General features: G+C 40.9%; 1 protein-coding gene across 1 annotated transcript in view; it reads left to right on the top strand.

The window, feature by feature from the left end:
* Nucleotides 1-14,443: 14,443 nt before the first annotated feature.
* The window catches only part of Ctnnd2 (catenin delta 2), an 847,786-nt gene continuing 838,528 nt past the window's right edge, over nucleotides 14,444-23,701 (top strand). Inside the window, exon 1 of the mRNA XM_052159968.1 lies at nucleotides 14,444-14,662. Within this exon, the coding sequence (XP_052015928.1) occupies nucleotides 14,626-14,662 (37 nt within the window). The 5' untranslated portion in view covers nucleotides 14,444-14,625. The remainder of the gene's footprint in view (nucleotides 14,663-23,701) is intronic.

The following is a 23,701-nucleotide window of genomic DNA, read 5'->3' as shown; positions in this document are numbered from 1 at the left end:
AGAGATGGTGTGCTCTGAGAGTTCACAGGCCTGTATTCTAGTGTGGGCTGCCAACGACCTTCCCAGAGCACGCAGCCTCCTCTCTACTGGCATTTGCACCCTTTCTCACCTCTACCAGAACTCTGTGGTGTGCTTGCCCCATGCTCCTCATAAGGCTAAGTGAGGTGTTTCTTTTAAACAAGTGGAGAATAAAACAAACAAATTCAAAAAAAGTTTTGTGTGTTAATGATGCTCACAGAGTACATGGGCTTGCCTTGGATTTTTCTGCTATGGAAATCTAGGAGTTTATCATTCAAATCCAAAACAGGAAGACATGAAGCAAAAATAAAGTCAAGCTCCCTAGACAGCTGAAGCCCTAGCACCTCTTGCACATAGACACTCTGAGGATTGTACTCCTAACATGCAGGGCTCTGCACAAACACCTCGCTTTCACATCACACACGGACCTTAAAAAGATAGTGTTAGCACCAACATAAGCATGTGGAGGCTATTACTAAGCACAGGGCACAAACCTGTATTATCAAGTGTCAAAGGCAGGAATTTTCCATCAAGACACTCAAGAAAATTCAGCACAACCTTAACCTGAATCTGACAAAAATCTATGTTTGCCCAAGAACCCTAAACAGGTGAAAGGGGGGTAAATGAATTGAGAAACATTACACACTGAGAGGAATCATGAAAAAAAATAACATCTAAACAGTGGTACTGTGGTGTAAAATATTGTAGAAAATATTATACGAGCTATTATAATTCAAGCTAAGTTTTTTTCTAAGAGAATCAAACCACATGATATTTTATTTCCATTAACAGGGGGAAATGTTTTAATCGTTTTTATGATTAAAGATTTTTATTAGATATATTCTTTATTTACATTTCAAATGTTGTCCCCTTTCCTGGTCCTCCCCCCCCCAAAAAATCCCATAAGCCATCTCCCCTGCCCCTGTTCCCCAATCAACCCTCTCCCGCTTCAAGCTAATATATTTTTAAAAAATTACAGTCAGGTCAGAGTGAGATCATGCTGTTATTCCTTCTTCCCAGTGATGCACTGGGATTCTCAAGCAGAGTTATGGAAGCCTAATAACTAATAATATCTAACAAGATGCAATTTTAAAAGAGAAAGCATCAGTATATGCTTACATGTTAGCAGTGGAATGGTTGACTGAGAAGGTCCAAACATAACTTTCACAGCCAGCCTGCAAATCATTAAGGTTACTACTTCCTGATGTTAATGTGGGACTCATGTTTGTTTAAGAAACAATTCCTTTTAATTCAAAACCCCTCTAAACTCTACGCATTTCCCACCAGAGTTTCAATACAATTTCCATTAGGGATAACAACTTGAATACAACTTTCCATGCATGTGAACACACGGATTTATGAACCTATTTTTCATGTCAAATGCTGTGTGCCAAATAATAAATACACCCCCAACTTTTAAAACCCCACTAATAGTTTCTGCCTTGTTCTCACCCCTATCAATATCCCCAAGGCTGTGCTCACAACTGACCATGTTTCTGGAGATGTGCATTTCCCAAATTGGAAGGAAATGCTCTGAGTTGGGATTAAGCTTGTCAGAATGGATGTATTGTAGGTAATCTCAACCATCAACTGGATGGAATCTACAGTCACCAAAGGGACACGCCTCTGCAGGTTCCTCTGAGGGACTATCTAAACTATGTTAGCCTCCAGGCTGGACTGGAAGAGAGAGAGAGTCCCTCGCTCACTGGTCCTGGTCCTTGAATGTGGATGCAGTGTGACCAGCTGCCTCTAGCTCTGCTTCTGTGACTTCCCCAGAGGTATGGACTGTGCATGGGACTGTGAATCAAAATGAAGTCTCATTTTTGGTTTTTGTCAGGGCCTTTGTTTATACAGTAACAGGAAAAGAGCTAAGACAGCCCACATGCCTCCTGGGGTGGGGCTCTTCCTGTTGCAACAGGAGCTGTGCATTTCTGTCAGGCTCTCCAGTCAGGTAAATGACAGGCAGGGCTTGAGAATAACCAAAATGAAGAACATTCATAACCTAAGAAAACATAAAGCTTCATTAGCCACAATCCAGAAGTCCCTAACCAGCCCTTTGGTATAATGTTCAGAAATATTATCTCTGCCCTGAGGTTTTAGAGAACCACAGTACAAGTTTGCATACAATCCATTCTCTTGCAATTGTCCCTTACCTAAAGTATCACTGCCTGGGGACTTCAAATTAGATGTATTTACTTCCCAGTAGCCCCAGAGGCTAAGAACTGAGTGGCTGTGCTCTGTCCTCTTCTTATTAGACACAGTTGAGAATGGAGATTGAGTTCAGTGGTTTAGTGCTTGCCTGGTATGGCCAAGCCTTGAGTTCAGTACCAGCATAACTAACATGAATAAACAAATAATAAAGATGGCAATTAGAGTGGATTGTGGCCCAAACTTAGTGACTTAGTTTTAGTCGTCTCTTTTAAAGACCTTACCTCCAAAGGTAGCCACATTCTGAGGTACTGCTGATTTGAACTTCAAATAACAATTTTTTGGAAGACAGAATCAACCCTACCCCCTAACTCCCCAAATAAAAGACGAATCCTGAATGCTTTGCATTGTATGTGAACTTGTTACAAGTTGTCATTTGGCATATTGTCCCCCAACACTCCATGCCTCTTCCCTCTCTGCTGGGTTTGTGCTTGTGTATTTTACTTGTGGCCTCTGGTAAAGACCTTACAGTGCTTCTGTATTTTCTAATTCCAGATCTATAGTAGAAGTAAGACTAAAATACTATAAGTCTTTCATCCTCCCAAGTCCAATGCTTATCACATCTTTGTATTCTAAGCTCTGAGCATCTAATCATTCCCCTATAACATCCTCCCATAAAGCCCTACCTAATTGTTCAAAACTATGTAAAGATGGAAAGGGAATAACTTCCTAGGAGAAAGCTCTCACTCTCATCTCTACCAATAGCGGACAAGGACTGGCAGCAATGTCAAGCTTGGGCAACCCTGGACCTGGAATTTCTTACCATGCCCACCTCTACCCATGTCTTTGTCCTGGTCTGTAAATGGGCATCATCATACCTACTTGCTTCTCCAAGTGTTTCCCAGGTAGCAAATAGAACATCATACAAAGACTTTAAATGAAACCATGGGAGGACCAGGTCAAAATCTGTCTATACCCTCCTATGTTTGTGATGCAGAAGTCTTCTTCTGACCTAAACAGCATGATCCGGTCCCTGAACATGCTGCATTTGTTTTCTTCTGGCCTTCACAGTTGCTAAAGCATCCACAGTCTTGCTATTGCTGTGCCATCTATTTGGCACACATGCTTCCAAGATACTCACAAGATTTTTCTGTGGATTCAAACCTGAAATGTCATTGACTCGGAGATGTGCGTCCTGAACACAGAACCAAAGCCAACGAGCTCTCAATCTCTAGCATGTGTCACCATGTCCTTGGGACTTCAGCAGTGCCATCCAATGCTACAATACAGAGCTGTCCTTCCTTCCTTCTCTCTGCTCATTGCCTTAGTTGTCCTCTAGAGTGTTAGCTTCAGGAGAGCGGTGATGCCTGCCACTCTTGGACCCACAGCATGGCCTATGATTGAATAAGCACTTAATATTTGATGAGCTAATGAATGAATGAATAATGAATTAGCAGAGTGAGAGAGAGAGCGAGCTAAATCTCCAAGAACCTGAAAGGCATCCTGCAGACAGTCACTCTTAGGGTAGAACTGTGACCCACTTATGAATGGAAACCTTGTACTTTAGATTAGGACAACTTTTGGAGAAAGGGCCATGAAGAATTTAATTGAATTAAAACCAGAGGTAAAGATGGAGGAGTCAGAAGTCACCACATAAGAAAAAGAACAAAACAATGTTTGAAAAGAAACTGCGAGAGAGCAGTCATTGGAAAGCCAGGGGCAGTCTCCATGGAAACCAAAACTGCACACACCTGGATCTTCTCCTTCTGTCCACCTGTACTGATATTTTTTCCCTTGACAACCTTTGCAAACTAACACAAAATTTGAACTGGAGAAGCCAACAATTAGGAGCACAGCCCTAATCTTGATGTATAAAGGTGAACAGCCAAACAAAACACATGCCTGTTTCTTAGTGTGGTGGTGTTAAACTGGGATATAAAATCTAGGTTTTAAAAATTATGCATTGTTAACATTCAAATAATACAATTTCTTAATTTTAGGTCTTTTAAAAAATAGTGTAAATTAAAATCCCAAACGAAAGTTTTCAGTCTTCTTTAGGGATTGATTTTTGGCGAAATTATAGTGTTGTCTGAGAATATATTCTTAGTCTAAACACACAAAACTTCCTGAAAATTTCCTCACAAGTCACTGAATGCTTGTTTGTTAAGTATTTAGAAAGTGTTCTTATCTAAGGTACTGAATAACATAAAATTAGCTTCAATTATTACATTTATATTCTTGGGCTCAAGAAAATCCCCATGTTCTGATGAATTTGTTGATGTTTATGTTTCTCTATCACTTCCTTGATTTCTATATTACTTTGAACATACAGATCAGTATCATTTAAAACACCCTGTCTCCTGATTTCAACTTCTGCAGCACCTGTGAGTCTATTTCCAGTCTATGTGTGTTCATTAGTTTTTGATCATTATTATATAGATGTTGTTCACATTCCTGGTGATAAGTTGCACTGCGTAATAATATATATAATATGTATGATATGATATGTATAATATATAATATTATATATGTGTGTATAACATATACATATATACATGTACACATATACACATGTACACATATATACATGCATACATACATACACACACACATATATATATGTTAAGGTTATACATATTTATATTTATTTAGGTTAGGCAGATTCCAATATGTATATATCTGCCTAACCTAAAGGACTCATGCCTTCCCCCATTTGCCAGGCAGAGGGGTTCATTCTTTGTATTCAGGGACTTCACTCATCGGAGATGAATCACTATAGACATACATCTTTATCATTCACTCAACAGCAAGACTTCTGCCAACCTTTCTCTCAAACCGTGGTCTCTACCTCAGAAGCCAGCCTCTTCTACTGCTCTAGCCTGGCAGAGGCCCCTGAGGGAGAGCAAAAATGCAACATTAGCACATTTTGTTGTCTGGGATCTTGCCTCCTCTGGTTCATTTTTCTTCAGCAAGGTATTTTGTGGGTATATTTCTTTTCTGCATTCATGATGTCTACTTATATCCAAAAAGAGAGGGAGGCCTACCATCCTACTTAGAAAGACAAATTGAAACTATTTCATAAATGAAACATTTATCTTTTAAAGTAACTGAGAAAAAGTCTTCATTAAGTGCTGTTGACACATAAAACCACATATGAAATGGAATACTGGATATTTAGGGATGATATTGTCTTGGAATGGAAGCACGTTAGAAACAGAATTAAAAGGCACAGGGATATGATTTTACGTGAATACAAGCATGGGCATTTTATGCTATATCTAAGTGTAAGAAAAAATATGAACGAAAGTAAAGCCAGAGTTTTGTGAGAGGAGATGGTCTTACTTTTCCATAAATTTCTGAAATTTCCATTATATTTAGGTAAGAACTTGCTAGTAAATATATAACAATACAATATATATACACTGTAACAATTTTGACTTCAAGAAATATAACATATCACTTCTATGTTTCCTGTGTGCAGAGACAAAGTTCTCTCTCTCTCTCTCTCTCTCTCTCTCTCTCTCTCGCTCGCTCCTTTTTCTTTCTTTCTTTTTTTTTTTTTTTTTTTGGTTTTTTGAATTTGGTTTTTTTGAGACAGGGTTTCTCTGTATAACCCTGGCTGTCCTGGAACTCACTCTATAGACCAGGCTGGCCTCGAACTCAGAAATCCGCCTGCCTCTGTCTCCCAGAGTGCTGGGATTACAGGCATGTGCCACCACCACCCGGCCAAAGTTCTCTTAAAATATGAATCTCACTTGATAATGTATCTATAAGTAAATCAGAGGGATGGGCTCATACAGAACAAACAATAGCATCTCACTATGTATGACATCATGAAATATGGCAAGAGAGGTAAGCTCTTTGATCTGTGCCATAGATTTGCCTATTTTAATTAAAATTCAGTGAAGGCATTTAATAGAGATAGGCTACACAGTGGAGCTGGTTGTGAAATCTGATATTAATCTACATAATACAATTGTCTGTCTATATGAGAAATTCAGCTAATGCTTATTTGAACTAAATGAATATGGAAATACTTCATTGTAATATTGAATATCACATGTGTCCTAAAGACAAAAATAATAAAACAAACAAACAAACAAACAAACAAAAGGCAGTAAGTGTATTAGTGTATTTTGTTAGACCAAGTCCACAGCAGTGAAGGGCACTGTGATGTCACTGCTCACACCAACCACCAGTTATTAACCCCTTCCACGCCCAGGCACACACCAACCACCAGTTGTTAACCCCTTCCATGCCCAGGCACTGTAGCATCTATTTATGATAGCGTTATCCACTCACAGCATATCAGGTGACTGCATTTCATTTACTGCAGATGATAAAATGGATCATTTGATGGCTTTATTTTAACGAGTAGGTTCACTTCACGTTGTGGTCTGTATGCCACCTTAACAGTATCACTTGAATGGGTAGAAAACATGAAGCGAACCAGTGTCTGATTAAAAAAATTACTCATTCTGGAAGATGGTAAAATAATCACTGAAGTGGGCTCTTTATACAAAGTTCTGAATGAGATTCATCTGTGAATCAGTTAACAAACATGTCACATCCCCTGCTGGTCACTGGCATCCACTTTTATATGAGATCTCAGGCCATACCAACTGTTATTTAACTGAAAAGGGGTTTAATTTTAATTGAAGAGAAAATCCATATAAAGAAAGCACTATCATTAGTAAGAGAAAGAGGGGTTACAGGTAGCCTCCACCTGACAAGGATTTTTCCCTCTAGTTTTCTTTTATTGAAAATAGTTGTGTTCATACAACATATCCTCATCATGGTTTCCTCTCCTCTAATTCCTTTAAGATCCTCCTGCTATTTCCTTCTATGCACATCTGCACCCTTTCTGCCTTCTTTTAGAAAATAGGCATTGACAGAATAGTAATAAAACAAGAGCAAATATAAACAATTTCAAAATGGGATAAAACATACAGAATAAAAAGAGCACTAGAAAACATACGAAATGCATACAGTTGTGGATGCACACTCACACACATGGAAGCCCATACAAATTGCAAATCCAGCCATCACAGTATGTACACAGAAGACCGTACAGTAAAGTAGATAGATGGATGGGAAGATGGATAGATGGATGCATGGATGGATGAATAAGATATAGGTAGATAGATAGATAGATAGATAGATAGATAGATAGATAGATAGACGCATGGATAGATGAGTAAGATATAGGTAGGTAGGTAGGTAGGTAGATAGATAGATAGATAGATAGATAGATAGATAGATAGACAGGTGGATAGATGGATGCATGGATAGATGAGTAAGATATAGGTAGATAGGTAGATAGATAGGTAGATAGGTGGATAGATGGACGCATGGATAGATGAGTAAGATATAGGTAGGTAGATAGATAGATAGATAGATAGATAGATAGACAGGTGGATAGATGGATGCATGGATAGATGAGTAAGATATAGGTAGGTAGATAGATAGATAGATAGATAGATAGATAGATAGATGGAAGGATGGATGGATGGATGGAAGGATGGATGGATGATAGATGGATGGATGGATGGATAAGAGATAGATAGATAGATAGATAGATAGATAGATAGATAGATAGATAGATAGGTAGATAGATGGAAGGATGGATGGAAGGATAGCTAGCTAGCTAGCTAGCTAGATAGATAGATAGATAGATAGATAGATAGATAGATAGATAGATAGATAGATAGGTGATAGAATATATATATATACTGACAAAACATTACAAGGCAAAAAACCTCCATAGATGACCCTAAGTTTGTTTTTTGTTTAGCCATCTACTTGTGGACATAGTAACTTAAACTTCATTAAATCTTAATATTGGTTTGTGCCCTGAGTGAGAATATTGGAGGAAACTTTTATTTTTAATTTGTGAGTGGTTGTCAATGAGAAATCTCATCTGACCTACAGAGGGGTAGTCGTGTCCATTTCTATGAGCACTGGGACCCATTCTGTCACAGACCCATGAAGGCCCTGTGCATGCTACCACAGCCTCTGAGAACTGTCCTGTGCTGCTATATTTAGAAGGCTTTGTTCCCTTGCTGATCTCCATCCCAATGGCTCTTACATTCTTTCTGACACTTCTTCAGGGTCCCTGAGCCCTTTGGGGAGGGAATTGCTGAAGACATCCATTTAAGAGTGAGCATTCCAAGGTCTCTCTCTCCCTGTATATCATCAAGCCTCTATATTTGTTCCCATCTTCTGCAGGAGGAAGCTTTTCTGATGATGGCTGAGCAAGGCACTGATCTATGAACAAAACAGAATATTATTAAGAGTCATTTTATGGCTACATTTCTTTAGAGGAACACTAATATTTAGTTTTATTCTAGGTCCCAGGCTTGTTCAGTCTTAGGTTCTTGCCATCTGAACAGCATAGGGGTTATAGTTTATGGAATGACTCCTAAATGCAATCAGGTATTGATTGGTTACTCCCACAAGCTTGGTGCCAGTAATGCACTAGTGTATCTTGCAGGTACATCATTATTGCATATCAAAGACTATCTATGTAGCTGGGTCGGTGTTTACATTATCTTATGGTAGCATATGGAGCACATTCCAGTACTTTAAACACTGGGTAGTAGAGGCAAAGGCTCTAGCTAGGCACTAGCCTGAAGTTTTCATGTTTAATGATTTATATAGATGTTGTCTTCAGCAATAGAGCCTTACTATCAGTTTGAGGAAAGCAACTAAAAGCCTTAGCAATAGCCTGGCTATTAGTTTGGACATTCTCATGGAAGTTCTTTACCCCACAACTTGATTAGATGTACATTCATTCCTATCACCTGATGCTTCATTTGGTGACAAGAGATGGACAATTGGGACAATTTCATTTAGATTGTCTTCATACATGCATATTTTTAGGAAGTTTCTACTGTTGTAGGTTTCTCTATCACCCCTCAAATGGCCCTCAGTTTAAGCTGGGCCTGTATTTCTCTATCACTCTCCTCTTCTCTCTGCCTCCCAATTTAACTCTCTTATTTCTGCCACACCCTCATGCATCTACATCTGTCTATTTTCTTTCTTTTTCTTAGGGAGGTATAGCCATCCTCCCTAATTCCTTACTGTATACCTAACTTCTGTGGTTATATGGTAATCATTTAACTACTGATATCCATAAATAAATAAATATACTCCATATTCATTCTTCTGCATCTAGGTTGCTTCACTCAATATGATTTTTTCTCATTTAATCCACTTATCCGTGAATTTCATAAAAAGAATTTTTAATGACTAAGTAGTATTCCAATAATAGTATTCTAATAGTATGTGAATGTACCATCCCATTTTCTTTATCAGTTCACCCATTGGTAGACATCTTGGCTGTCTCTGATTTCTGGCTATAGTGAAGAGAGCAGCAAGGAGCATGGTTGGGCAGTGTCCATGCAGTAGGGTGAAGAGTCTTTTGGGCATATGTCCAAGAGTAGGCCAGCTGGATCTTTGGGGGGAATTGATTCTTGTCTTCCTGAGGAACTGCCACACTGATTCCCGTATTGGCTGTACAAAGTTGTGTTCCCACCAGCAGTGGAGGAGTGTTCCCTCCACTCTACATCCTGGCCAGCATGAGTAGTCAGTTGTTTTATTGTTCTTAGTCATCCTGACAGGTGTAAGGTAGACTCTCAAGGTAGCTTTAATTGTCCTGCTCCTGCCACCATGCCTTCACTGCATCACCATCCACTCTAACCCCTTGGAACCATCTTTCTGTAAGTTGCCTTGGCCATGGTGTATTATCACAGCAAGAGTGACCACCACAGGGTAAGTTCCAGCATTCAGGAGAGCTTTTTCTCCAGCCTTGCCTCTGCAATATGATATATTTTTTAAACGTAGCAAAGTCATCCGTTTTTGTTGGCCTAGACGCCTGATCCACAGTCCATTTCTGATGATTGATGCCCTTCTTTATATCTATCAGGCCACATAGAATCCAGAGATTTCAGTACAGTGACCTTGATACCTGCAAGGGACCTTATTATACCCCTCACTGAGCCCGGAATCTTCCTGTCAGTGTAAGACCTGCCTTGGTTGTATATCAAAAGAACTCACCTCTTACCTAATACTTAGACCTCTCCTGGTTTTGTGTTAGGACTTCAGGCACGATTTCCTCCCCATGTTACCTGCGGGACTATAATTGATAACGGACCCATATACTCATATATTTGAACACGTGGCCTCCATTTGGTGGCCGTTTGGGAAGGATTAGGAGGTGTGGACTTGCCCGAAGACACAGGATGAAGATGAGGATGTTTTCATTCATAAGCTCTGCTGGGTCTCCCCTTTGATGCTTTCTTCTGTTCTTATCCAATAACCCTTGTTTCTTATCCCTATGTCATAGGGAATTCATCATCTGCTCTATTGTTCCTTATTGATTTTATAAACTTATCCCAGTGCTAACTACAGTAGATACTCAGTAATCATTTTCTGAATGAACAAATAAAAGAATGAAAAAAAAGTTCTCATCCTATGAGCTTTAGTGTAATAAAGGACAGCCTACTGACTGTGCAAAGTTTTTAATCAAATGACGACGACATGACCCTAGTCCTGGTCTTTGCAAGTGTGGCTAATGAAGATTAGTTAACCTCTTTTTGTCCCCCCACAATATCCTTCTAAAGTAACATGCTGTATCTTTCATGTTTATTATTATTAATATTCATCATATAAATCATATATCATGATTATATAGATGAGTTACTGTTACAGAAACATTGTTGTAGAATTTAAAAGTTAATTTTAAAATACCATTTAAAATAATGGCATTTTAAAAAAGATGTATTTTAATTACTTATTTTTATATATGTATCTGCATGTGAGTGCAGCACATGTGGAGGTTAGAAGCAGGTGTCCAGTCTTTTAAACTTGAGTTATAGGTGGCTGTGCACCGTCCCACATGGGTGCCAGAGTTACATTAGATCCTTTTCAGGAGCAGCATGTGGTTTTAACCTCTGAAATATCTCTTCCACCTATAAATTACACATTTTAAGAAATTATAATGACTGTTAGTATTCAAATACAGGACAGAAATAAAATTGCTGACATATAGTTATACTTCTAAATTTCAAAAAACATCAGGAGGTAATACGTTTAAAAAATGTCAAACCACTAGTTCCAAGTTGAATCTTCATGATCTTGGTTACATTTGACCAATAAAAAGATTTTTTTCCTAAAATCAACACAATTTGAACTCTAAAATTTGACATATGACTTTATAAAATTATGTGTTCTATTATTAAATTTTATTCTCAAAACTTAAGTCAAACTTCCGTGTAAAAATATGTTTCCTTCATATTTTAGGTTGATTTTGAAAAATAAAGAGAAACACGTTGCTTTGAGATGTGATTTCTGCAAGGCGTTGCTCTAATGATGTGCAAACAGAAGAGCGACAATAACTATTTTTCATTTAGCATTGATTGATATAGTTCGAAACTACCAGAGTAACAATCTTCTGGACTCAGAGTGGATGTGGGAATTCAGGATTCTGCTCCTCACTGGAACTGTCAGAAGCAGCCAAAGATGGCAGCAGCGAGTCGTCCAAGGCGAAGGCAGCCCCACACGGAGCACTTCACCCTAGTTTTCACATTATCTAATTGTGAACTTAATAATGTCTCCAGTTACAAATCATCCCGGAAGAAGAGAAATCAGAAATGTCTCAATGAAATGCATCAAAGAGTGAATGAAATCCTTGTTGTCCAGGGCGTGTCTGCTTCTTCAGCACCCCGCCCCACCACACGAAGTTCTTCACGGACTGATCATGGGTGTTGCCATAGTGATCAATAAATCAATGGGACTTTTGCGATCTCTTATAGAGCAAAGCAAACAACTTTGGAAAGCCATTTTTTCCCCTCTCACACCGGATCTTTTTGGACATAAAGATGCATACACTCTAAGGATAGGATCTGTGCACCTACTACGAGATCTGATTTCTTCTTAACCTATTCCCTGTCCCCACTGACTTACTGAGTTAAGAGTCATAAGGAGAAAGACAGGGACCCAGAGATACGGCTCAGTAATTGTGTTTGTTCTGCCAATTTGAGAACCTGAGTTCAGATCTCAGGACCCCCACAGAGTGGTGAGGCCACGTGCACACCCGAGAGTCCAGTATTGAGGGGACCTGGAGCCTGGAGGATTTGTGGGGGCTTGTTAGCCTCTAAACTGAACTTCAGGTTCAGTGGAAGATCATGTCTTACAGAATAAAGCCAAGAGGGGCAGAAAAGAACATTATTAAGTTCTCCCCTGGTCTCCAGGCATCAGCACACACATTCACATATACCACATGCATATGCACATCTCTTTCTCACACAGGCTAACACATGCAAATCAGACAACTACAAACAGCAACAGACACACAGAGGCTAAGCACATAATTTATTATGTAACACATACACATTCACACACACAAAGAGAGAGAGAGAGAGAGAGAGAGAAAGAGAGAGAGGTGACAGCTAGTATGCCTTACAAGCCCCAATTCCAGATTCAACTGAAGCTGATATAAAAAAACAAACAAAAACAAACAAACAAACAAAAACCTGACACTGACCACACGTCTTTCCTCAGAGGAATCAGGCTATGTAAATGTCACACCAGCCACGATGTACTACCAACACTGGGGAACAACTTTTTCAAGTGAGACCAAGCCTACTCAAGGTAGGAGGAATGACGGTGCACAGTTCACCACTGAGAACAGTCCTTGTGTGATCTCCTGTCTGTTCCTTGACATATTTAGTCTGTTTAACGTTCCTTTACACTTGCCTCAGTCTTTCGCTAACTCCAGAGCATAATAGAGGCTATCTCAGATTTAATACAAGTAATTTGACTTTGTTGGATAATCTCTTGAAAACTGAATAGAAACGTCCCTGAGATTACTGAAATTGGAACCTCTCTTATTACAAGTTCATGGTTCCTGTCCTGTTTATCGGTGTCTCAAAAAATGGAGTGGAGGGGAGGGGAAGGCTGGCTTCAGAGTGAGGTTCTTTAGGGTCGAGGGAGATTAGTGGTGGAATAATTATGAGAAGTATTCGTCCTGAATGTGACTGACAGACTTTGCAGCAACACAGGGACATAGATGAAGGTCCTGAGGGCCTGTCTGCCTTGGGATTTGGCATGGGTTTCCTTTCCCAACAAGACTTTTCATAGTGAGACTTTGCTTGCTAGATTTAGCACTCTGTCGCCTAATGACTGTCTGAGAGACATTCCGAAATCTCAGTTGGAAATGGAATAAGTTTCACAGACCAGACATCACAGGGATCAGTGGAGGAGGAACAAAGTTTCCATTTCAGCATGGGACAATGGAAGAGAAGAGACTAAAAGTTGTGGAGGTGTCCAAGAGGACAACTGGGTAAAAAGTGACAGGAAGATGAAGAGAAATCTTTAAAGCTCTAGATCCGGCAAGGGTCTTCCTTGTAGGAAGTTTACTCATATTCCAGATTTTAAAACCAGACTGAGTTTGCATAAGGGCAGGATGTCTATGAAAAGCATAATCAGAACAGGAGGTGGTTGAGATGGGGGCCCAACACTATGAAAGAACCTCTCACAGACGTCATGCTTTCTTTGCTTTAGAACCATAGAATCTACAAGAACATCCACCCCCATCCACTAGCTTGCATGGCTGGCCCAGGGCTCTCCTTAACTCACAAGCTACTCTAGAACCCCTCAATTGCTGCCCTTTTGCAGACTGGCATCTTCCCCACAAAATCAACTCTCCATATCTGTCCAGCTCTGGTGCTGTCCGCTCCCAGGGATGCTCGGCCCTCTCTCAACCTGCGCCTCCTCCTCCCATCTCTGCTGCTGTTGCTGCGGCCGCGAAAACCAGAAGTGGAATTCGCGTGGCGAGGCGCCGCTCTCTCTCGGCGGCACTGGGCATGCTCCGCACCCCGGGCAGGTTTCGGTGGCGGGGCGGACGCTCGCTCACTAGCCAGGCGCCGAAGCCGGCCGCCGCGGCTGAGCCTGAGGCTGAGCTGCAGCGCGCGGCGGGAGGAGCCTCGCTCTCGGCGGCGGCGGCGGCGGCGGCGGCGACACAGGTGGCGCGGGCGGCGCGCAGGGCGCAGCTCGAGAGCGCTCGGCGCCGGGCGCCAGGGCGGCCCAGGCTCGCGCCCGCGGCGGCGACCGGCCGAGCGGAGCGGCGGGCGCGGCGGCTCTGTAGCCCGGCCCGAGCCCGGAGAGCCCCGCGGAACCCCAAGCATCCCGCGGCGCCCGCCGAGTCGGGCAGGGGGCGCTACGCTCGCCGCGCTCGGAGGGGCGGCCGGGCCGGGCGCTGCGCACTCGCGTCGGGAGCCGCCTCTCGCCTGCCGCGCTCGCCCCTGCTCCCTGCCAGCATCACTTGTCCCGCGGTCGCGCTCCGACAACAAAAGCGAAGGATGCTGCAGCTGGGCAAGGTCAGGACCTTGCTCTGAAGCCGGGCGGCGGCGCGCACGCCTTTCCCCTGACTGAGGAGCTGTCTTTGGCGGCGGGTGCATGTTCGCCAGGAAGCAGTCGGGCGCCGCGCCGTTCGGTGAGTTGCCTTAGCTGAGCTGCTGGAGCCGGGCACATCCTCCGGGCGTCGTCCGTTTGCTCACCGCCGGTGGGGGTTGGTCCTCCGCTGCCAGCGGGGCTAGGGGTGTCGGCGGCGAGTGTGGGGTGCTGTCTGCCCCGGGGGAGGACCGTTATCCTGCCGGCTCCCCTCTTGGAAGATGGCTCTGCCCCCAACGGGGTCCGGGGTCAGTGTCTTTCTTGGAGCGGTTACCAAGTGGCTTCTCTGCGTGCTCCCCTCCCTGCCACCCCTCTACCTCGGAGGACGCGTATATAGGGCAACACCGACTGCTCCCCGCCACCCTCCAGAGCAACCCGGTTGCATTCATGACGTCCCTAATATACCGGAGAAGACGGGGTGGGGGCGGGGAAGACTTCCTTCCAGTCTTTTGCCCTTATGTTCAATGTCATTACAATGTTTGGCTAGAACAAAATGGAAAGACTTAGTCATATGCGTCCATGGCAGTTTCTTCAGTCTCCCGCTGCTCCCCAGACCCAGACCCCTTTGGTCTATATTTAGCGTTTCCGAGGAAGCATTTTCAGAGGGATTCACAGGCTTCCGGGGGCTTCTCTGTCCTGACAATAGATAGCGAGGCTCTGGAAAGCGCTGCCTGACAGCCAGGTTTGGCAAGGGTGCTTGTGCATGGGAGATACGCGATATTTGGGTGATTCGTAATTAATGGCTGAAAGCAAAGCTGCGTTTCGCTCTCCCCCCCACCCGGCCTTCCTCTTCTTCTGGTGTGTAATGTGTTTTCATCGATTGATTGATACTCAGCATGTTGAGCCACTCTGTTCAGAGTAAAGTCTCTAGGAAGGAGGTGCAACCTCCTCGATCTGAGGGTGGGGGGTCGGAAAAGAGACTTGGGGGCTTAGGGGGTGTGCATCCCTGTATTTTCCACAAGGAGCCACTTATTTCTCAAATCCCCAAAGTTGCATTTTCACTGTAAACACCGGGGTAATGAAGGGTGTGGAAGAAGAGGAGAATAGAGGGGGAGGTTGTGCTTGCAAGGGGTTTGTATTTCCCTCATGTGAACTGATCTGCTGTGCTTCAGCTCTGCAAGGCTTTATACATATGCATGCCTAATGTTCTCTAACAAATATGCTGGCTTAGAAAAGAGATATCTAATGAGCAAAAATCAGGCCTGATAAGCATGACGGACAGACAGTTCACTTTTAGGAACTGTGTGACCGATATGTAAGACGCTGAGAATTTTCTGCATTGACTTCCATGAAAATGGGGAGGTGTTGCCCCTGCCCATGAGTTACCTCATTTTGCACACTTCCACTGATTAGGTAGTTCAGTTGATGTGCCTGCTGGTGAGCATGTATCAACATAAATTAGAAGGCTCCCTAGCCACACTACTAAAATCCAACGGAAGGTTGTTTGATATGACTCCTTTTGGATTGCCAACATAGACTCGTGGATGATTTGGGGGATCGGAGGGATATGTGGGAGGTATGACCAATAGAGGCAAGAATCCTCCTGTATGGAATAGCTGCTTTCAACAACTGGATGCCTCTTCCTTTAGTGATTCTCTGTGCCAAGCGGAATCTATTGTTAATGTTGAACAGTATCCATACTGATCTGTGGGTTACAGGGTCCAAGGTTTGAATGAAGATGGCTATGTTTGGAATTAGTTGTTGAAATATAGATGGGCTGTAATTTTACTAATAACAAGCAAGTATGGGAAAAGCACCGCCAGAGGCTATGCTGCTTGGCTTAAGGGAACACTGCGATTCTTTTTGCCAACACTGCTGTAGTTTCACCTTTATTCACATTCAGGGAACTTTACAGGAGCGCTTTGAGCACACTCTTGGAGCCCTTGCATTCTATCAATGTAAAATGTCTTTCAGAAGCGTATCTTAGATGAAGGAGGAGTGCCTTTTCCCTTTCCTTTCCTTTCCTTCCCTTTCCTTTCCTCTCATTGAGGCTAGTGTTTTGGATTTAACCATGGTTCTCATAGACCATTTGACACCCCTGTGTGCCTGTGTGTGCCTCCAGAGAGCAGCTGCTGGACGTGAGAAAAACTAACTCCATGTATTCTGCATGAGGCTTTTATGCCATATTGTGGGTTGAAAATGATAGCACCTGACTGAATGGCAGTTATAGCAAGTGCATGAGGTTGTTCCTATGATGAAATTGTCTTAATCTTGTGGAAAGGGGCTATTTAATTTTGTGTGTGTATGTGTGTGTGTGTGTGTGTGTGTGTGTTTGTGCACTTGTAAAACCAAATCATTATAGATGTCGTTAATGTTTGCATTGTTTGTAATAAAAGTCACACACAGCCAAATTACAGCATTTCCAGCTACTGCACATCTTTCACAGTACAATAGAAGTCATCAATTCTCCCTCCCATTCGGTGGTTCATCATAGAGAAGAAGAATGAAATTCAAAAAATATTAGTTGGAAAAGACAAATGGAAGTTTTGTTAAATATTTTCTAAGTATAATATCACTTTCATAGTAGACTGTAAAAGTGAAAGATGAACGTCTCCAAATATTTTACTTTGTGTATGTAATTGGATATGTATTGCCTCTCCCCAGACTGTAACCCTTTGCTGTCCGGCATGCATGTAGAATTGAAGAGTTCTGCACAACTATATATATGCAGGTTCTCCTTTATAAAGAAAGCCATTACTTTTAAACCTGAAATGGCTTCTAGTAATTTTTTTGTAAAACTATGTATTGTGGCGATCAGTATATCTATTTATAAAAGCCAACCGGAGCCAACATAAAACCTGTTTATATTTCCAACTTCCCCAGAATGCTCCCCCTCTCCCCATTATGCATAGAATATGAACACGCCCTTCTTAGTGTTTCTCTTTGGGAATGTTGCTGTCAAGTTAAAGGGAAGTGACACTTGTATCACTCTTGGTGACATAATTTTCACCTTGAAAAGAGCCTACATAGTTGGACATATTTAAACTCAAATTCAAACTATGAATAAAACTCAGTCAGTTAGTTTTTAAGCCAGTTTGTTAAAGGTGTTTCACAATGGGTTTCTGCTAACTTACTTATGATCAAGTAAACTTTAAAATCCAAGTTATCCCAATGGCTTCCTTGAGGGTTATTACTGTCCATATTCCAAAGATACATTCCTTTAATGGTTGCATGAGCTGTTGTATATTGCTGTGTATGGAAAGTTGATTTCAGAACAACAGTTCACGATTCTTGTTATTAGCTTTAGGTTTATCTGATCACTGCCAAAGTAGCAGCACTTTATATGACTATAAAATATTAAACATGTCATACATAAATAGTTTCCATCACATTGTCTGCCAACCCAGCCTACTGATTAATAAACTGCCTGGTTAGTTTTAATGAATCCAATTATATTCACAAACAATACCTCCAACACAGGAAACTCATACGAATATTCTCTCATTCTATGATCTTAGTCCATTAAATTATAAGACTCGTTAAAAAACGTGGGATGATGATGATTACAGTTCTTTATCTTTTAATCACATGGCAGTTGAGGTGAATTCAAGGTTTGTATTTTGGTTAATTGATTTGTAGGAAGTGGTTCATCAACATTATGATATTGAAGTTATATTCTGTATCAATATATATACATACATACATGCATATATGTACACACACATACACACTCACATACACACACACACACACACACACACACACATATATATATATGACAGGTTACAAATATTGACCAGGTAAATGAGATAGTAATTCCTAAAACTCCTGTCTTAAACATGCATTCACCCATGTATTACCATGATCAGGTTGTGTGCTGACTGCTAAACTTATTTTTATATATTTATATATGTTTACATGTGTGTGTGCATATGCGTGCACTTACATGTTACAATATATTCCACTATTTCAAATTCATATAGCAATCACACACAGGTTGTGGGAAGTGGCCCATTTTTCTCTATATATGATATTCTATAAAAGTTATTAGAAAAGTACATTTCAATAATGTAATGCTATCTTTGTGTTCTATAATGTGTGAGCCCCTTATAATGTGGCTTTTAGGGAATGTGAATTTTTGTCTCTTAGCTCTTTTCCCTTGATCATTTATGTGGTCATCAGACCAGCTTATTGACCTGTAAGATGGTACAGTAAGGTAGAATATCTCAATATGCTGGTTTGAATATAGAGTATGTAAATACATGGCTTGCAAACTTACACTTACTAATCGAGACATGTGTTATTAAATAGATTATTGACATTGATTCCCATGAGAAGAGCCATTATTGTAATATTACTTTTATGTGGATAGATAGATCATTGTAATATTATACTTTGTAGATTGGCATCAAAATGACAATTTTTCTATCTCAAAATGCATAATTCCTCTATCATTGAAATATATAACCATTAAGGTAAAGAAAATTAAGTTATATCTCCCAGCACTGTTTCTTTCAACAACAGTTATATCTCAGTAGTGAGAAATTTCAAGACTTTGCTATTCTTTATTATTGTTATGTCAGCCTCCTGATTAAGATCAAATTTTCTACAAAGATTAATGTTGTACAGAGAGAATTATAGATTTTAATCAGCATCACTCTGTGAGGTCAGATCTTAAACAGCTGCTCAGTTGAAAAGCAGAGAGCTCAGTTCTCAACAGAAAATCATTGTAAGGGAATAAAAAAAATAACGTAAGCAGCAAAAATTGTATGGGAAGGAGATGGCCTCCTCTAAATGATGTCATCACAAGGAGACAGTCTCCTCTAAATGATGCCATCAGAAAGAGAACTGAGGTGTGCACAGGTGCCTTGTTGAACATCAGAGGTCATTTTCGCAGATTCCCACATCCAGGGATCTGCAGTGAGGACAGGATGTGGGCTGAGGCTCTTCCAGGTTTGAGCTCCTTGGGTATCCCTGAGTTCTCCCAAGTTAGTGTAGTGGTTACCTTCTGTGTCATATATTATATGGTCACCACACTGTGATGTTTCCTGGAACTTGTTACAGGAAATGACCCCTGTGACAGCAGGCCAATTTTATTTAAAGCAGACCTTTTCTTCAGTCAAGGAAGAGTTTTGACAATCAACATAGTTATTTATATTCAAATTTATGTTTTGTTGTGAGAACTGCCAATTATGTTTTCAGAGTAAAATGCATGTTATAACAGGAGGCATTAGCTTGTTTTTGTTTTTTTTTTTTTTTGAGCAAAGTAAACAGGCAAGCCAATTATATTTGGTTAAGTCAGTATAGGTATATGTCTGTCAACAATTTCTGCAAAGTTTGAATGACATGAGCACGCTACCTTCTGAAAGCAGGGGTTTGTAGCATTAGGTCAAGGGGGACTGTTAATTACGTCATTGAAATTACTAAGTATTGTTATCCTCCATAGGTAAGCACTGGAGTTTTCTTATTTACATTGTTTTATTTGTTTAATAATTGTAGTGACACACACTGACCTTAGAACTTAGATTTAAAAGATGTATGTGGGTTACTATATATTTTTATACATTTACATATTACTTCAGTTGGTTTAGGAGAACTCTTCATGTCTACTGAAATACCTCCTCTCATTTAAACATGTCATATAGTAGAGAATAGTTATACTTTATTCTAAAATTATGAAAGGCAGAGAATTAATATTGATAATTAATGTCTTTAAGGAGCCAAATAAATATCGCTACCCTGACGTTCTAAGCAGGCTGAGAAATTAGGAGGAAAAAAAGATAATAATGAAATCCCCTCCAAGGACTACTGAGTGACGTCGTCTCAGGTCCTTGGTCCATCATCTGTCTTCCCTTGGAGACTGAGCTTTCTCTGAGCTGGTAGATCCCAGCCTTGCTCCCTGCAGACAAGGAAATCTCCAGAGGAAGAAAGAAGAAGCAAGGCAGCCTGTTCCTGTATTCTTCAGAGGACGAGGAAGTGAAAGGTTGGACAGAGGCCAGAAGTGTTCCATTTATTAAGTTCCCTTCACCTGGAAGGAAGCACCAGAAGGAAGAAAGAAGTGTTCCCTCTTGCCATGGTCTAAAAGGATTCTGCCTTGTCCAAGTCAGGGCCTAAAAGCATCCATGGCTCTTCATTTAGCATTTGAGTTCTTTAAATATTTCATTCTGTTTTGCCACTCTCTGAGGAATTGTCATGGGAGTGTCTGCTGTCCTGGCTGGCTTATAGTGAGGATGACCCGTGAAATTCAACTGAGTTATGAATGGCTGACGCTAAAGTGACTTGTCCTTTGGGTTTCTTTCTTCCTCTCCATGTTAATTTTTAACTAAAATTAATTGGATGGCCTTTTAAGTCACATTGACCATGAAAAGGTTCCTGTCAGAAGCTAACTTTCCAAACCACATAGAAATACTGATCCAAGGTAGCTCTTATGTAGAGCAGATTTCACCTCAGTGAAATTTCTTAGCGTCTAACTGGTGTTTAATGTGCCAGTACTAACAGGCCCAATCATGGGCAATGTTAGAAAGAAAGAATTACATTAAAAACAAATATGTTTTATGTGACTCTGGGCGTGATTGCTCAACCTAAAAATGCCCACTCCTTATGACAAATTTTAATCCTCATCAAATATTTTATTTGGTCCTTCAAATATTAGAGTAACATAATAGTCATCATCTTCAACTTAGAGTAATTTAATTTCCAGAAAGAATAATTCTTCAACAGTAAACAAGAAAAGAGCTATAATCTAGCCCTCTGCTTTTAAGAAGTCCTCACAGATATGGAGAATGGTTTTTGAGTCTCTGGGGGACTGCCTGAGGACTGTTCAGATGTTGTGAATGTGTCTTCCAAAGAGGCTGTATCATTCATATTTTATCACAGACAAAGGAAGATTTCTTTTCCCATGATGGTGACAACTCTGGGCACTGTAATTGTAAAACAAATGCCCATTAGATTGCAAAAATATTATGGTTTTCCGGGACTTAGTTGGCTTTCATTTAAAAATACTGTTAAGGTTGAACATAGCTTGTATATTTTCTTTTGTGACTCCTATACTTTTCTCCTAAACCCATTTCTCCTGTTCTCTGCTTACTTTTGTTTTTCTTCGTGGTTGAAATAGTTTATATGTAGTAATTATCTTCCCCCTTTCCATGTTTTAACAGCTATAGACCTCATTTCACTTACTTTGATTGGGGAGCAGGTGGCAAGGATGTGGAGAAAGAGGAACACTCCTCCACTGCTGGTGGGGCTGTAAGATGGTACAACCACTTTGGAAATCAGTCTGGCAGTTCCTCAGAAAACTGGACATGACACTTCTGGAGGACCCTGCTATACCTCTCCTGGGCATATACCCAAAGGATTCCCCAGCATGCAATAAAGACATATGCTCCATTATGTTCATAGCAACCTTATTCATAATAGCCAGAAGCTGGAAAGAACCCTGATGTCCCTCAAAGGAGGAATGGATACAGAAAATGTGGTATATTTACACAATGGAATACTACTCAGCAATTAGAAACAATGAATTCACAAAATTTTTAGACAAATGGTTTGATCTGGAAAATATCATCCTAAGTGAGGTAACCCAGTCACAAAAGAATACACATGGAATGCAATCTCTGATAAGTGGATATTAATTAGCCCAGAAGCTCTGAATACCCAAGGCACAAATTGCATAACAAATGACTCCCATGAAGAAGTATGGAGAGTGTCCTGATCCTGGAAAGGATTAATCTAGCATTGGAGGGGAATATAAGGACAGAGAAAAAGGAGGGAGGTGATTGGAGAATGGATGGAGAGAAGAAGGTTTATGGGACATATGGGGAGGGGGGATCTGGGAAAGGGGAAATCATTTGGAATGTAAACAAAGAATATAGACAATAAAAATATTTAATAAAAAAGAAAGAGAAGTAGTGTGATGGCCCTTTGCTCCTCAACAGCAAAATCTGGCAAGCTACCTCTAGAATACTATTTTCTCTCATGGAGGACTGCTGTGTCTGGCGCTGATGAGGCTTTATCAGAACAGTTTTAGAAGTGTGAACTGTGTTTGGGCTTCCAATATATTTCTTTGTCTTCAGAATAGTTCTTCAAAAATTCTTTGAATAGAGTTGCAGAGATTCTTATCACTCCAACTGTAGCCTGCCAGTAGGGAGAAGTGTAGGGAGGTTATACAACTTTAGTTCCTTACACAGTCTCCACATGCTTGAAGAAAATGAGGAAGGGGAATTAAAAGTTCCCACTGTGGATGCTCCTTAGCAAGAATCGAGGTTTTACGTATTTGGGAAGACATTCTTTTGTTGCTGTTTATTCTGTGTGTGGTGGTTTAGTTCCCTTATAAACTTAAAGTCCTTTTTCTTCAGCTCAAGTGCATGAGGAACTGGAGAATGCTACCATTCTTGGTATTTGAGCACTCAGAACATGTACAAGGGGTGATCTTACCTTATACTTGTGGATACCAGGTGGACACAGACTCTGAAAGGAAGGAGCAGGAAGGTGGTTGGTACCATGGGCAGTTAGGTGACACCTCTTGTTTGGCAGATTGATTCGTGGACAGACTTGTTGTGTTGTAAACAGAGATGGGGGCTTGGTTAACAAGTGAAGACATTTTTGAGAACAGTAAAAGAGAGACTGAGTAGCTGTAAAGTACTTTAACTGAACTGAGCAGAATAAAGTTTTAAATAAGTAAGAAGCCATAAAAAGGTACAAACTATACGTTCTGGGTATACAGAGCTCGATATACTAAAGGTCTGGGGCTTTTTTCTGTGTGAAAGGTTACAACTTACCTGTTCAAAATTGGGTTTTAAAAACTTAGATGGTGTTACAGCAGTACTTCCTTTTTTCTCTTTTTTTATTGGATATTTTCTTTGTTTACATTTCAAATGTTATCCCCTTTCCTGGTTTCCCCTCCGAGAACCCCCTATTCCACACACACATCCCAGCCCCCACTAACCAACCCACATACTCCTGCTTCCCTGTCCTGGCATTTCCCTATACTGGGGCATCGAGCCTTCTCAGGACCAAGGGCCTCTCCTCCCTTTAATGTCAAAAAGGCCATCCTCTGCTGCCTATGCATCAGGTCAGACATAGTTTCCTTGCTTTGTGTGCATGCACCTTTAAAATACATTAATAGCCACAAGGACTCCAGGCC

Source organism: Apodemus sylvaticus, chromosome 16 (assembly GCF_947179515.1).
Source record: "Apodemus sylvaticus chromosome 16, mApoSyl1.1, whole genome shotgun sequence".
Taxonomy (NCBI): domain Eukaryota; kingdom Metazoa; phylum Chordata; class Mammalia; order Rodentia; family Muridae; genus Apodemus; species Apodemus sylvaticus.
The sequence above is the reverse complement of the archived record's forward strand: the minus strand, read 5'-3'. Positions and strand labels throughout refer to the sequence as shown.